The 16,833-nt window shown below is 47.6% G+C and overlaps 1 protein-coding gene across 9 annotated transcripts in view; it reads right to left on the bottom strand.

The window, feature by feature from the left end:
* The window catches only part of Dpf3 (double PHD fingers 3), a 279,713-nt gene that overhangs the window by 125,616 nt on the left and 137,264 nt on the right, over positions 1 to 16,833 (bottom strand). For all 9 annotated transcript variants that reach the window (XM_038336423.1, XM_038336418.1, XM_038336425.1 and 6 more), the window contains one exon: positions 7,549 to 7,656. In XM_038336423.1, the coding sequence (XP_038192351.1) occupies positions 7,549 to 7,656 (108 nt within the window). The remainder of the gene's footprint in view (positions 1 to 7,548; positions 7,657 to 16,833) is intronic.

The following is a 16,833-nucleotide window of genomic DNA, read 5'->3' as shown; positions in this document are numbered from 1 at the left end:
GCCAGCACCCTAGGCAGGCTCTGGCCTCCTCCTGGACCTTTCCATTGAGGACACCCCTCTAAGGGTCTTTGTAACCGGCTTGTTGGCTGGCTTATGGCTTTCTCTGTTTGGGGGCATCCTGAGCTAGCCTCCTTCAGGGTTCCCGTCCTCCTGCCAGTTTCCCCCTGCAGCCCAAGGAGGGAAGTAAGTATATCCTGCTCATTCATCCCCAGTCATTGAAAAGCTGCCCAAAACAAGAAAGCAAGGAGAAAGAACCAGAGCCCGTTCCTGGCTGCCTTCCCTCCTATTACCCTTGGAATTCAGCAAGGGAGGCAAAGAGCCTGCTGGTACCCCAGCATTGCAGGCCAGAGGCACTGACAGGGGCTCAGGTTGTCAAGGAGTAGGAGAGAATCAGCCCCCCTGAGTCTGGGAGCACCAGATGAATGCATGCGTCAGGTTCTGGAGAGAATGACGCCAGTCCTGACCTGCTCCCTTTAGTGCCTCTTCTCGGCTTCACTATAGACCCTTGAGAAATTAACTTCCTAATCTGCACCACAGTTTCCCATCCTCTAAAAGGAAGATAATATCTTCCAGAGACCACAGGGACCATAGATCTAGAGTTGAAAGATGCTAAAACTAGCTGAGCACTGAATCCAGAGGGATATTAAGGAAAACTTTGTTACCAACCCTTTTCTTCCCTTCATACACACACACACACTAACTTAAAGGCTCCTTTATGAATGGGCTTGTTTTCCCACTATCTGCCCTTCTCCTTATCAAGGACAGAGCTCAGTTCTTAAGGGTGTGACTTCTGAAGGCTTCTCACTAGCCCCAAATTTCCTGTTGTTGAAATTGTGACATCTCTACATGGCAAAACGCCTTGGGCTGCCTCTGTGACCACGTGCAAGCTACAGTGAATACTGCACTCGGTTGTAAGGCAGCTGAGAGAAATCGTGTTGTGTGTGCTGTCCTTCAGACACCAAGCACCGGGGAGCCTGTGGGCCTTTTACTCAAGATAGATTGGAGCAGGGAATGGGAGAAGCCCAGAGGTCCAGGACAATATGGATGTCCTGAGACGCCAAAGAGCTCTTCCCAGCTTGCAGCCCCTTCCCACCCCACACCACACATTTGCCTTCCCAACAAGAAATAAACGCAGGAGGGATGACATATTCACAGTTGCCAGACTGAGGAGCCCCTCCATCCGGTTATAACTCTGGCCAGGAACGAATGACTTAATGGCAGCCAGTTGGAGCTCCCTTTGTCCCCACTCAGAGAGCCTCCTCATTGGAGATGAGCTGTGTCCTTCAGGGAGTGTGGGGGAGCCAAGCCAGAACCTTCTCTAGATAGCCAAACACAGCCTCCCTCCCTGTGTCCAGACCCGGTTTTCTGACAACCCACCAAGCTCGGTCCAGACATCTCGCACCTAGCCCGTGAGGCTCTGCAGGGACCTCGGAGAGGACAGGAAGACAAACAGGAGGTTGGCATGATGCTCACTGTAGCCTGCCTTCCTCCCTTTCCATGTCAGGTCTGACATGGAGGATCCTTATGACATGGGTCAAGCAAGTTCGAGGCAGCAACCCTCAGTCCACACAGCCCAGGGTCCTCATCCCACAAGTAAACAAGGCGCTTCAGGATGGCAGCAACAGGGAGCCCAGGAGTCTTGATTCCTAGGGCATGTCCAGGAGTGTCCACCCCAGGAGTGTGAGAAGGTGGGTTGGCTGCCTTTCAACAGAAAGTCACTCTTTAATATCTGTATATTTAAAGAGATTCGGGTCAAGATTAATAAATCATTGATTTTTAGCAAGCTTTGTCCAAAGATCATATGTGGTGTCACACAATTTGTTTCTCCCAGTTATCCATATATCTTAGACATCTTTGATTTTCTTGAGTCATTTTTTTCAAAATTTATGTGCATACGTGTGTGCATGATGGGGACACACATGCCATGGCACACATGTGGAAGTCAGAGGACAGCTTTGGGGAGCTGGTTCTCTCCTTCTGCCTTCCCATGGGTTCCGAGCATCGAACTCAGGGCACCTGGATTGTGCAGCGAGCACCAGTTCAGCCACCTCAGTGGCCTTTGAGTCACACTTTTAAGAGGCAAAATCATATTCAATTTTATAAACGTAATATGTAACTAGCGAGGGCCCATCAAAGGGTTCTATAATACTTCTTAAACTTTGCTTACTGTGATTATGAGCAATACTACAATAATTATATTTATATTTAAGCAAAATGTTTGTGGTTTAGATAATATGTATCTAAAATTAAATGTCACCTACTGTGGGTGGTAGCTGGGATAAGAATGTATCTCATAGTCTCTTTTATCTGAATTCTTGGTTCCCAGTTAGTAGAATTTTTTGGAAAGATTGAGTAGGTATGTCCTTGTTGGACGTGTACCTCTGGACCTATGCCAGGCCCAGTCTCTATCTCTCTCTTCTCTCTCTCCTCTCTCTATCTCTCTCTTCTCTCCTCTTCTCTCTCCTCTCTCCTCCTCCTCTCTCTCTTCTCTCTCTCCTCTCTCTCTCTCTCTCTCTCTCTCTCACCTGTTACCTATAGATCAGGATGTAAAGCTCTCAGCTACTGCCCTAATGCCATGCATGTCTGTTTCACACCATGATGACTGTGAAGTAACCTGCTAAAAGTGTAAGCAAGTCCTCAATTAAATGCCTTCCTTTGTTAAGAGTTACCTGTGTCATGGTGTCTCTTCATAGCAATAGAGTAGTAACTAAGACACTACGCATGTTGGATCACTAGCAACAATGTCTAGTCCAGTGGGTATGTGCTTTGTGGGTGCGTATGCATGTGTTCATGTTCATGTGTATATTTATGCACATTTGTGTATATATTTGCACAGGTATGTCAACGCATATTGCATATGTGTGCACATGGGTGTGGAGGCCAGAGGTCAATGTTGGTTTCTTCCTCAGTCACTCTCCATCTTAGTTTTTCTTTGTTTTCTTATGTGGATTTGTGTGTGTCTGTGTGTGTGAGAGAGAACACACGTGCACATGAAAAGGTTGGAAGACAACCTGTGGGAGCATGTTCTCTCCCTTTACTATGTGGGTCTGGGGAGCAAACTTAGGTCATCAGACTTAACAACAAGAGCCCTCTCCTGCTAAGCCGTCTTGCCACCTCCACTTCTCTCCACCTTTTTGAGACAGGATCTCACTTTCCGTGGGGCAGGAAGGCCCATGAAGCCTCCTATCTCTGCATCCCTAGCACTGAGGTTAGAGGTGCTTGCATGGCAAGCTCTTCACTGAGTCATCTTCCAGCTCTGAGCCAGTACTTTTTAAACACTGAAGGTGCTGTTAAGACTTCCCTCCAGCCCAGCACTCGGGAGGCAGAGGCAGGCGGATCTCTGTGAGTTCGAGGCCAGCCTGGTCTACAAGAGCTAGTTCCAGGACAGGCTCTAAAATTATAGAGAAACCCTGTCTCCAAAAACAAAACAAACAAAACAAAAGACTTCCCTCCACTGCCACAAGCAAAGAGGACCATATTCCTCCTTCTCCCTCTCTGTTTCCCTCACTGCCCCAAGTACACATGTGTGCATATGTGCACACACATATACAAAGACTCACATACATACATGTACACACATACTTATACATATACATATATATATACAGAGACACATATACATACACATACACTTATTAATACATATATACACACACATACATATCTTACATACATACTCATACATCTATAGACACATGTGTACACACACACACACAGAGAGCTGGCCTAATAGAAACTTATAGCAAGTTCTCCAGAGACTCCAATAGTGATTCTCCTGTGAGTCACACTCAACGGTTTCAATCAAAACTCTGAGCTTTCTTGGAGACCAAATCAAATAAATGGAATGGAATAAATCTAAGAATTGACCATTTTTTAAAATCATCAAATCATCCTGTTTCAAGAGAACACACCCCAGGAAAGGGAAGAGGTCCCCTGGATAGAAACCGCATCTTCTAAACGACGAAAACAGAGATGCTAAGAGGTGAGCAAACAGCACCTCCCATGATGGCACTGAAGAGGGGCTGCATTCTTCCACCCACCTTTGGTGGGAATCCAGCCAGGGACAGTGTCATCCTGGACTTTGCCCCAAAATGCCTCTGTGCTCACTGAGGCCCATGCTAGAGGAATGTTCCTGAAACTTTGACTCTTTTGAAAAACCCAAGCGTTAGGACAGGGAGTTCACTCTAAAGTGCTTGCATGCAAACATGAGGACCTGAGTTCAATCCCCATGATCTACATTTGCAAATAGAGATGCTCTAAAAGCTAGGCATGATTGCATGTCCTTGTAATACCAGCACTAGGAAGGCAGAATGAGAATTCTCAGGTCTTACTGGGCAGCCAAACCACCTGAATCAGCAAGCTCCAGGCCAATGAGAGACCCTGTCTTATAAAACAAGGTGGGTGGTTCCTGAGGAATGGCACCAAGCTTTGGCATACAAGAACACCCACATGGACACTCAAACATACACTCATATATATGCAAACACACACACACACACACACACACACACACACACAAAATCAAATGCCAGCCTGAGTCATCTCCAGGAAGATCGTGGCATGCTGCTTTAATGGTATTTCATCTGGGCCATTTCCAGGTGCCAGGCTAAGACCACTGACCCCAGGGCCAAGACCACTGCTGGGCATCTTTTCTCACCACTTAAAGGGGCTTGGGTGTCTGGTTTCACATGGGCTTCACAGTAGATATGATTTCACAAAGCTTCTCATCTCTGAGAAGCACGTATGTATGGTTTTAAAGTTTCTGATTCCCAACCTGGGCTGTTTACTGTCTCTCGGCACCTGAGCCCTGGCTAGAACAGGCCTCACAAGACAGAGCAGCTGTACCCATGAGAGATAAGGACACCCCTAAAGGCCCACACTCACAGAGACATGGATCCTCTCTTCAGAGCAGGTCCTGCTCTCGATTACTGAGCATCTTTGGTCTGGGTTTTTCTCCTTGAAGTTGATACAGTCCATCTCTTGCCTGGAGCAGAGACCCTCTAGGTCTTTCCAAGAGGCACAGATACAGTCATTGTGCGCTGGAGGGAACTGCTACCAAAACTCGCCAGCCCTGCCTTCTCCCTCAGCCATCACGGCAGGCCAAGGATAGAGGCAGGTCTCCAGCACCTATAAACACTGCGGCTCCCACCAACCATGGACAGGAAGCAGATGCTGGGAGGCCAGGATGCCCAATGCGAATCTCTGCAGACAGACCGATCAAACCCTCAAAAATCACTTTTTGCCTTAGTCCCACTAGCAGCAGTCCACGGCTTCTTAGACACATCATCCACACGGTAAACAGCCTTGGCTCTGTCCACAGGTTGACTGCTCTCGCCTATGAAATAAGCTTAAAACGCTGTTCCCCTCCATCCCTCCCTAAGCCCTGGTGTGAGGTAGGAGCTGGTATCTGCTGAACGGGAAAGCTTTGGAAAGGGCTTTGCCAAGCACTATGCTAATCAGAAGCCACCGCTGAGGAGGTGGTGACTCAGGCCCCTGGACGACAAGAATTTGTGGAGCAGACAAAAACCCAGCCAGCTCTTCAGGCCTCCCTGGGGCTTCTCTGCCCCAGCTGGGGAAGGGGACTGTCCTGCTAGGTGCTGAGTCTGGTACCTCCCTACGAGGAGAAGGGCATGCTGTACAAACCACAAGGCATACAGCCCTCACAGCAGTTTTGGGCACCCAGATTTACTGTTCTGTGTATCGGTTTTTCATTTTGGCTTAGGCTAGCCAGGTATGGGCTTCTAACACTTATGACTTGTGTGTTTGACTATTCAATAGATATATTAATTTTATAATCATAAAATAAATGTCTAAAGAGACCTCTCTGCCATGTGAGGCAGCAGAAAAGCCCTGAACAGGGACTCAAGCAATTTGGATTCCCTGCTAGGCCCATAGGAAATTCCTGTGTGACTTTGAATGAGTTTCTTAACCTGGATGGATTGAAATAAAGTAAGACACTGGGGTTAATGATGCCTTTTATTCCTTTGAGCTAGATGTATTTGATTTTATGACATCCTGTGACAAGTAATCTTTTTCTTTTCTTTCATTTCTTTCTTACTTCTTAGTTGGGGTCTCATTGTGTATTGTTGGCTATCCTGGAACTCGCTCTGTAGATCAGGCTAGTTTCAGACTCATAGAGATCCACCTGTCTCTGCCTCCAGAGTGCTGAGATTAAAAATGTGTGCCACCATGGCCAGTGTATTCTTTCATTTTGTTGTTGGTTTTGGGTGGGGTTTTTTTGTTAGTTTGTTTTATTTAGACAGGGTCCCATGTAGTCCAGGCTGACCTAGAACTCACAATAAAAACAACTCAGGCTGGAACATTGGTTCCAGATGCCACCTCTACCACTGCTGCTGCTGCTTGGGGTCACACTTTCTGTGTGGTCCTAGAACCACACTGACCGACACAACTCCATTGGCTACATGTGTCTATTAGGTACTTGAAGTGTGGTTAGATCAAAATGAGACACGGCAGAGTGCCAAACACACACTGCCATTCAAAAAGAAAATATGAGCATAGAACAAAACCACCAAAGAACTTCCATCATCCCTAGACTGATGCATGCTGGGAGGGCAGTACTTGTGCTGACCTCGCGGTCCTGATCACACTGAGGAAGGTGGCTAGAAGTCCAGCCACTCATCTGTCATTTTCACCTGTCACCTTGACCCATTCACTGGGTAGAGTCCAAAGCAGAAGCCACCATCCCAGCATTAAGGGGTCCATTAGAAGTAAGGACACCACACACTGAGTAGAGGTTGGGGGTGAGGTGACATTTGCCTTGACTCTGTCATGTTGCAACCCAGACACAGATGTGAAGACAGCCGTGAGTCTGAAGTGTCACAGCTGAGTCAAAGCAAAGAAGCCTGCACCCCAGGGATGAACTGGACAACCTGATTCTTGCACCCCCAAAGCAAGTTCCAGTTTTAACAAGCTAGCCTTTCATCCCAGAAAGTCACATGGGGGCGGGGGGAGGTGTTCCCAAGGACACCCAAGGACACCCTTTCTTCTTTGGGAAAACACACCTGGGTCAAGGTATCTTTGTGGAGGCTACAAGGAAGAGAGGGAGCTGAACCAAAGCATTTTTGTTTCTTTGGAGGGAAATCACTGAGGTCTGGCCCCTATGGCTGCTGGCTTTTCTTTTCAAGGGTGACAAGAGGGACAAAAAGAGATGGCGCAACACTCCAACGTCCAGGGAAAACTTGAGGCCAACAGGACGTGTACTGACACGGAATAAGCACACGCATATCTCTGTGTGCCACGTGGGTACCAGGCTTCTGCCAGAAGTGCATTCTGTTGGGTTTATTATTATTTTGTTTTTATTTTATCTTATTATTATTATTATTTTATTATTGTTTTGTTTTGCTTTTTCTTGCAGTATAGGGGTTGAACTCCTGGCCTTGCCTGTACCAAGCAAACTCTCTACCACTAAGCTACAACCCCGGGCCAAGAAACTCGCCATGTGGACACAAGAGCAATGAGTCTTGCCTTGGGGAGCTCAGGCCTCCTCACCTCTGCCACCAGCCCAACTGAGCTCCATAGGGCACTCACCAGGCTTTATTTCGAGGAGCCGCAGCTTTGGGTCTTCTGGCGGGTGCAATCGTCGCTTCTTGCGCCAGCAGCGGGCAGGGTACGTGTACAGCTGGCCCGGAGCCAGGCCTGTGGAAAGACACAATGTAAAGGGAAAAGGCTATAGACCAGAAAGGACATCATAGACTATCTTGCCTAACCTGTCACTCACAGAGAGAGACAAATAGAGCCCAGAGAGGTGAAGTAACTTGTTAGTGTCTCCCGGCTGGTCACAGTTCAGCCAAGGTATAACTAGCGTGTCATCCCAGACCTCAACTCCATCTATTCCAGCGTAACACTCAGCAGGCCCCTCGCCGGGCCGAGCAACCACCTTTCGTAAAAAGGTATTATCTGGCCTGCAGAGACTTGTAAACCACCAGGCTTGCAAGGCAGTGGCCCTGCAGTAACTGTCCTGACTGGGGCCAAGTTAAATAAGCTCCTTTCAGAGAGGAACAGCAAAAGCCAGTGATCCTACCTGAGTCTAGACTAAGAAGCGTTTCAAAGACACAATGTCTTAAGAGCCAGCTCTGCTCACAGCATCCCGCCACTGCCAGCTTCAAGCCACAGGCAACTCATGAAAGCATGCCCTGCCCTAGACACCCTTGCATAGCTTATGCTCCTTGACTTCCTGGCCCATACACCAGGCCTCACACAAGGAAATGGGCAGAAGTCCATAGGGTGGCTGAGCACATACTGTCTCCCAAAAGCAGTCCCTGTCTACATCTGGTTTCTAATCCCACCAGTTTCGTTTCTATGCCAACCACTCTGCATGCACATATGCACATATTAACACACACATACACAGACACACAGTTGTGGGATGGGAAGACGGTTCAGTGGGTAGAATACTTGCTACCCTAGCATGCAGACCTGAGTTCAATTCCAAGCACAGAGGGCACATTCCTATAACCCCAAGTGCTAGGTAGGAGAGACAGAGACAGAGGGATCCCTGGGCCTTGCTGGCCAGCCAGTAGAGCTGAAAGAGCAAGCTCTAGGTTCACTGAGTGACCCTGTCTCAAATAATAAGGTGAAGGGTGATGAGAAAGATACCCACAGTCAATCTCTGACTTCCATATGTATGCATGAGTAAGCACACATGTATACGTACACATACACACACCACCACCACCACCCTGATTAAAAAAAAAATAAGAGGAAGAATGGCTTCCATTGACTGACAACCATACCAGCATTAAAGGACCCAAAATGACCATGTAACTTTGTGTGCTAAGTATCATTTTAATGATACAGTTGTTTTTCAGGATGGTAAATACATTGGAGATATGTAACTCCACCCCACTGATTTTCAGGAAGTATTAAGACTGGAGTCTGGAAGGTTTAAGGATGGGCCTGTACCAGACAGATAAAAAGTTAAAAGAGTCAAGTAAGTTATTTGAGCTCCAGGGACCTAGAGATAGAGGGTGGGACATGGAGAAGGGGCAGCCCAGACCTCGCTGGCTTGCAGAGAAAGCACCCCCAGAGATGGCTCCACGTTTCTGATGTGACTGGCTTGAGTAAGATGCTATCTCTGGCCCTGTCATTCCTGAGTAAAGGCATTCACTCTGGCTTCCCTGAGGGAAGGTCCCTCAGGAGCTTAGCAAGGGCCCACTCCTCCACATCACAGAACAAGTCCCAGAAGCCACCTGGGGCTAGTGATTCTAATCAGAGGAAATGGCAAGGACCTGGAGAACTCAGAAACTCCAGAGCCTGAAATTCACACCAGACCTCTGATCTGAAGGGAGGTGTGCCTTTAAGAGACTATAACAACTGTTTGTAAGGAACTTTCTAGGTTGTTTGAATGCCTGCTGAAAACATCTGGAGGCCTGAACAGTATCTACTAGCTGCTTGCCTGTGCTCTCTGATGTACCAAGACTGGTTTAATGGAGTTTTCTGTGGGATCTGAAATTCCTCGTATTTCCCCCCAAGGTAATATAATTAATTGCCCGCGTGCTAGTGTCTTCCCTACTGGTTTTGAAAGAGCTGGGATGGCAGGAATCCTGCCATCTCTAGGGTCCCCTATATTTAGCACACCACACTTGGCAGCCACATCTAGAAGTCATCATATAAACTCATCCAGAACTAAACAAGACTTAGACATACAAGAAAGAAATAACCATCAGCCCTGATAGTCCTGGCTCCAGGGTATCCATTCACCTAGACACAAACCATTCAAGGGCTGGGGATATGACTCAGCAGTAGAGACCTTGCTGATCAGCTACAGGACCCTGAGTTCGGTTCCCAGAACAAGGAAAGAAAACATTTTGTTTGATAAGCATCCAAGGACTCTGAAGGGTAGGCTCTGGCCTCAGTTCTGAGCCCACTTACCTCTGTGTGGCCATCTCTGTGCTGTGGGTTTTCTTCTTGCTCCGTCCCCTTCACTTCCCAGTATTGCCAGCCTGAACTAAGACTGCTAATGAGAAGCTGGTCCTCACCAGCACTCTCAAAGGCTCTAAGGAGCCAAAATTTGAAAATGCCCACAGCTGTCTGGGTACTCTATGCTCTCTACAATCTAGCCACTGCCCTGAGGGTTATTGGTACCAAAGATACCCTACTGGTAGCTTACATCCACTCTCCTGAAGAGCTAAGTTAGCAATGGTGTGGATGTGGGAGAGACGCTGTTTTTACTCTCTAGCTTGGAGAAGCCCTGTAGTGCAGAAGAACCTCGCATGCATGAGCGTTAGAAAACACCACAGCCCCCAGCAGAGCTTACCTCCCGCCTATAAGATCAGGTCATCGGTAATGCCTACCTCAGGAGAGTCTGGTTGGAATTAACTGATGTTTATGAGGAATCTCTCTGCAACCATGAAGACTGGATGGGTGTCAGCTGTTGGTCATCACAAGCTACTTGACAGAGATGATTCTTGGACACCGTGCCCTTGGGACAACCTTGCCCTTGCCGCTGGTTGGCTCTTCAGCCACCAGGACGGACACGTGCTTCTCTTGTAATTTTGCTTTGAATCCACCTTGTCTCAACAAGTTAATGTACCCCAAAGCTGCTTACTCTCTTTCCTCACCCTGCTGACAGGCTGACAGGCACCAGGGCCGCTTTATATAGGACCAACACATTCCACCCTACAGTTGCCCTTATGGAGGAAAAAGCAGAGCCCCGGGAGACTGATGTTGTTTATCTCATTAGAACAGGAGACACATAACTCAAAGGCCTGGCGGGGAGGTGAGGAGGTAGGGAGGCAGGATGGGGGGAGAGGAAAGGAAAGGATGGAGCCACAGCCACAGTCAGAGAAATTAACCTTGAGGCCTGAGCCTAGGCTTAGGGGTGGGTATAGAGGAGAGGAAAGAGGGGGCAGGAGACAAGAGGGGGACCAATCCTCCCTGGCACCCAAGACTCCCTCTGCAAACGGCAGCACTGTTGCCTAGAGGTGCAGCCTGTGCAAAAGCAGAGGCGTGACAGACACACTCGTACAGAAACGTGCACACTTGCTGGGAGAACCAGCTCCCTAGAAAACTGGGCTGTGATGAGCCTGAGGCTTAAACGGTCAGCAGGTCGCAAACAAATACCTCGCTATCCATGGGGTCCAAGTCTGGGTCTGAGTCTCTCTGACAACGCCTGAGCTAGGAAGAACTGGGAAGAGGAAGTGACACAGAAAAAGCACAGGAAGAGACTTCAGTGGAACAGAAAAGGACTGAGTGAACCCCTCTCGCTCCAGCCAGATTCAAAGGTGGAAGTTCAAGTCCACTGAGGGAAGGTTTTTTTCTGCGACATCCCAAAGGTAGACCCATGGCTATAACCCAGCCTTCCCTGTAACAGGAAGAAAACTCATACATTTACAGAGCAGTGTATTAGACAACACCTGTGGTACCCTGCCTTTATTTCGAATCCAGTTTTACCTCCCAGGACTTAGGCCAATCTGTCCACCTCCTCTTCCAACAGTCACCAGAAATCATATCCATCCCACGTACCATGTATCCACTCATGCTGAAAGGAATCAGTCAAGAGCCTGAAGAATCAGAGAGGAATGGGAACACAAGGAAGAAGTAGAAGCATCTGCTTGAAAACAGATGACCAGATCGGAGACCACAGATGAAGAACCCAGATGTTGTTAGCCATTTGTCACCTATCCGCAGCCCTACCCAAGCCAGGCACACGAGAAGGCACACGTGAGGTGAGCTCCTTCACATCTCACTCCTTGTCACCACAATGGGTCATTAATGGCCTTCACATTTACAGACAGATAGTGACATGTATTGGGAATTCTTCACCAAGACTGGGCATCGAGTAGTTCTTGAACTTTTAAATCTGAACTAGAATATCCGAGATATGCCAAGGCAATTATAACAGGGGGAAATGCCTGCATAAGAAATTTTGCACAGATCCCTCATATCACAGGGGCTGTATCCGTGCCCCTGATTGAATAACATCCATTTGGACCATCCTTACCGGAATGGAGAGATGAACACAAGGCCCCAGGTAGAGCATAAAGAGTGGGCAGGCATGTTTCCTGAGCACACCAGGGTGTCACCCTGGAGTTCTGCCTACTCTCTCCACTTCGCTAAAAATCTGCCCTGTTTTCAAGGTCATGAGCATTCCTGGCTCATCCCTAAATGCTGAGAGTCTGGGCACTGGCGCTATGCTCTGGGATTTAGTCCATATCACTGGGGACATCCCCCCTGCTTGCCCTCTCTAAGATTCTATCCTGGTGTCCCTTGTAAGTGTCAAGACTACCCTGGCTTTGGCAACATGGCAATGTGGCCTGCTGCTTCTGGCCCAGGGGTACCCAAGCTTCATCCCCATCACTCTTAAAGCGGGCACAGCAGCAGATGCTGACATTCAACACACTCTCCTCTTGGGGCAGAAACCCCATGAGACATCAAAGGCTAAGGGTGACCTTGTAACTAGTTCAAAATCATACGGATACTAATAGAGTCTACCTCAGAGCAGAGGCACTAAGCCTATCCTCTCCACCCTATCCAAGTCTCAAAGGGTCTCCCATTGTATGCCCAGAGACAGCAGGATTAAAGCTGGGAGTTCTGCTCTCAGGAAAGCAGCTCCCCACACCAAGATCCCAGGCGAAGAACACCAGTCCCTCTGTCCATGGCCACCAAACCCTGTCCTGTGGAATGCACGTTCCTATCACATCACATCCTCAGCGTCGCGACCTCTAACTGTTCAGAGAGAGCCTGCCTCCCAGGCACAGAGAGGCATTGTAACAAGGCATAAGAAACATGAAGAAGCAGAAAATCCCAAGGACCCACTATCTACATTCATCAGAAGAACTTGTTTTACCAGTATTAAGATTATGACAAGAAGGTGTATAGTTTTAATCCCAGCATTCAGGAGGATCTCTGTGAGTTCAAACCCAGGCTATACTAGACTACATAGTAAATTTCAGGCCAGCCACTTTATAGTGAGATCCTGTCTTACAAAAAAAGAGAGAGAGAGAGAAAGAGAAAGAGAGAGAGGGGGAAGGAAAAAAGGAAAGAAGGAAGGAAGGAAGGAAGGAAGGAAGGAAGGAAGGAAGGAAGGAAGGAAGGAAGGAATCTGACTCCTATACTGTTGAAATATTCTGTTCTTAGAAATGTATCTACTATTCTGCTCCACTGCAAAGGACACAGGGTGTATGACATCATAAAGAAGTTGCTATTGCTAGCGAAACTCTGCAAGTATTCCCCCTTTGACCTACTAATTCCAGTCCCAAGAATCCCTAAATGTAAAAATGTATATTCACCGTAGCATAGCAAATGTCCTCCTTTAGGGGCCTGCTTAAATAAACAACAAAGTATACACACAGAGGAGATGTGTGGTGGCCATGCTATACCCCCAGCACTAATTCCAGCCCAGGGTGGGAGAGGCTGGTGAATGGGGAGTTCAAGACCAGCCTCAACTACAGGATAACTGAAACCGTATCTTGAAAGTAGGGCACAAGGGATGTGGTTCAGTTATTAGAGTGCTTGTGTGGTGTACACACACATGCGCGCACACACACACATACACACACACACACACACACACACACATACACACACACACACCTGGATTCAAACCAGCTATGGCAGAGTATTCCTATAAAACTGTCCTTGGGATATATACTAAGAAATACATTATCTTTGGTCCTCCTTTTCTGGATTCCCTAAGTATCTTCTTGTAGACTAATAAGATCACCACTGATTGGAGTTCCTGTCTAACTTCAGATTGGGAATGTTGCCAGGGATACCAAACATACAATTATCAGGCTGGAGCCTCCAGTCTCCTCCAGACCTTCAGCCTCTACCTTCTGCCATTCCATGTCTGATCTCCAAAGGCACTGGGAGCTGAGCGCATCACTAAAAATCAATGTCATGATCAGCCATGCCCACCTAATGAAGGGGCCACAGAGCCCCACAGGGATGAAGTTCAGAGCACTCTGGTTGGTTGAGCACAAGTACCAGGAATGTCACAACTAGAGATGGCAAAGCCCCTCCTCACCATTTGCCCTGGTACCTTCTTTGATATAGTTCATTTTTTTAAATGACTATTTTACTTTTTACTTTGAGAATCTTATACAGTATGTTTTTATAATATTCTCTCCACCTCCACAATTCTCCCTAGATCCTCCCCCAACTTCTCTACCCACTCAACTTCATGTTCTTTCTAAGAAAGAAAAAGGGGGAAAGGAAGGAAAGAAGGAAGGAAGGAGGGAAGAAAAGAAGAAAGGAAGGAAGGAGGGAGGGAGGGAGGGAGGAAGGGAAGGAAGGAAGGAGGGAGGGAGGGAAGGAAGGGAAAGAATGAAGGAGGAAATGAAGGAAGGAAGAAAGGAGGGAAGGAAGGGAAAGAATGAAGGAGGAAACGAAGGAAGGAAACAAAGGAAGGAGGGAGGGAGGAGGGAGGGAGGGAGGGAGGGAGGGAGGGAGGGAGGGAGGGAGGGAAACAAGCCACTGAAACAACCATAGAGTCTGACTAGTGTCGGCCATCTTCTTTGGAGTACGACGCCTGCCCTGCAGTGTAGCTGACAGACCCGTGTCACTCCACTGAAGAAAACTGATTTCTCCTTCCCAGCAGTTATCATTTTCAAATAACTTCTTGGCTGTGGGCGGGACTTTGTGCCCACTTCCCCTCCCTCACTCTGGGATTTTTGCCTGGTTCGGGCTTGTGTGGGTTTTGTGCACGCTAGTCCAGTCTGAGAGTTCATATGTGCACACCTTCCCTGTAATGTCTGGAAAATGCTGCTTTCTTAGAATTATCTCCCACCCCTGCCTCTTACAGCCTTTACCCCATCTCTTCCATGTGGGCCCTGGAGCTGTAAGGGGAGGCTTGTGTTAAACACACCCCGCACGCCAAGGTCTCTCACTCTCTGCACGTTGGCCAGCTGTGGGTCTCTGTGTTAGTTATCATCTACTGCAAGAAGCAGCTTCTCTGATGAGGGTTGAGCGATGCACTGATCTGGGTCCCTGCCAAGCGTGGTGTCTGTGAGATCCTTGGTGCAGGAATACTACATGTGAATGGAGATAAACAGAGAAGGGCTGAGGAGGTCATGTATGGGGGTGAGTCCCAGGGAATGGAGACGGCTGAGGTGGATCCTTTGTAATGAGCTGCTGGTCTAGATAGGTGAACTGTTTCTCTGAGCTCTCTGAGCCACTCAAGCAAATGACCAAATCCGAACAGCACCACGGGGTCTCCTGATTTGTATCCAGAGGTCAGAAACACAGCTGACAGCCTGGACTTGTGATTGGCATATAAAATGGGGCAGCCTTGGAAGACTGGACCCTCAACCTGAAGAGTCTGGTGGTTCTTGGGGTAGAGAAGGTCAGAGGCTATTTAAACTGTGGACACCCCAGGAGTGTTTGTGGAGAGTTAAGCAAGGACCAGCTTGAGGAGAGCACATCCGTTCACGGGGGGAATTGAATGTGGATACAGAAAGAATAGTTAGTTCCCAGAGGCAAATAAGTGCATATGAAGATGATCAATAATACTATTCATTAGGGGCACACAAATTAAAACAATAATAAGTATTGCTACACATCCATCAGAATGGCCAAATTTCCTCTTGACTGACAATGTGCAGTATTAGCCGAGATGTTAAGCAATGGAGCCCTCACACATGGCAGGAGGGAATGATCTCTACTTCACTTTGGAAAGCTGCCTAACAATTTCTTAAACAGTTAAGTGTCCACCTTCTTTGTGATCTAGCGCTTCTGTGGTTGAGCTGTGTGCCCCAGAAGAAGGACAGCATGTGTCCAAAAAAAGACCTAAACACAGATGTTCATAAAGGCCCTCCCTAATAATAGCCAGAAACTAGAGAGAAGTCCAAGACTTTGTCAACAGGTGAATGGGTAAAGAGGTGACAGCCATGCGTAGAAAGAAGTTACTGATGCATGCCAGTACATGGATGAATCAAAAAGGTTACATTTCATGAAAGAGAGTAGACATCACCACCTCTGATAAGGAGACATAGCAGTTGACTCCAGTATATAAAGAAATCTGTGGTTTGCCCTCAAGAAAGAGAGAGGAGAGGTAGAAAGATACAGAAGAAAGGGGTCAAAGGGATTTAGATACTTTGTAGGGTCAAGGATATGTTCATTATCTGGATTATGCAAATGGTTTTACATACACACATGTCAAATCTCAACAAATTACACACAAATCAGCATACATAGTCCATCGCGTGTAACTACATGAGTTGAGTACCATTACTCAAATGCTTGGAAGCAGAAGTATTTCAGAACCCAGAGTTTTTACGTCTTGCAATATTTATGTCAACTCTGCCTATATCAAGAATCCTTAATGAGAAAATTCAAAACCCCAAAATGCTCCAAAACCTAGAACTCGAAATTTTGAATTTTCAGGGCTGTGGAACATTAGCCCTTCCTTCAGGCATGTTGCACAAATTCTGGTTGGTCTGAATAATAAAGACTCGGAGTCATCTAAGGGGGGGGGGGGTGAAAACGGAAGGATCAGAGAAGCAGAACGCCAGCCACTAGAGAGTTCTTCTACCTCTACCAATGCTCAGACCAAAGGGGTAATTCTGTCCTCAGACTGCATCCTCAGACTGACGTCAGACCGACTGCCTCAGACTGCACTGCTCCTCAGACTGCCTAGACTGCCCTGAGCTCCTGCCTCCTCCTGCCTTACATTCCTCTCTCTGTCCAGCCATATCACTCCTGTCTCCACCTCCCTAGTGCTGGGATTAAAGGCATGGGATCTCAAGTGCTGGGATCACCTTTGTGTGAGCTCTGTTTCTCTTTAAGACAGATTCCCTCTGCCTCTGTCTCCCAAGTTCTGACACCTCACATGTATACACACACACAAACACAAACACACACACATGCAGGCAC

This window comes from Arvicola amphibius, chromosome 7 (genome assembly GCF_903992535.2).
Source record: "Arvicola amphibius chromosome 7, mArvAmp1.2, whole genome shotgun sequence".
Classification (NCBI taxonomy): domain Eukaryota; kingdom Metazoa; phylum Chordata; class Mammalia; order Rodentia; family Cricetidae; genus Arvicola; species Arvicola amphibius.
The sequence above is the reverse complement of the archived record's forward strand: the minus strand, read 5'-3'. Positions and strand labels throughout refer to the sequence as shown.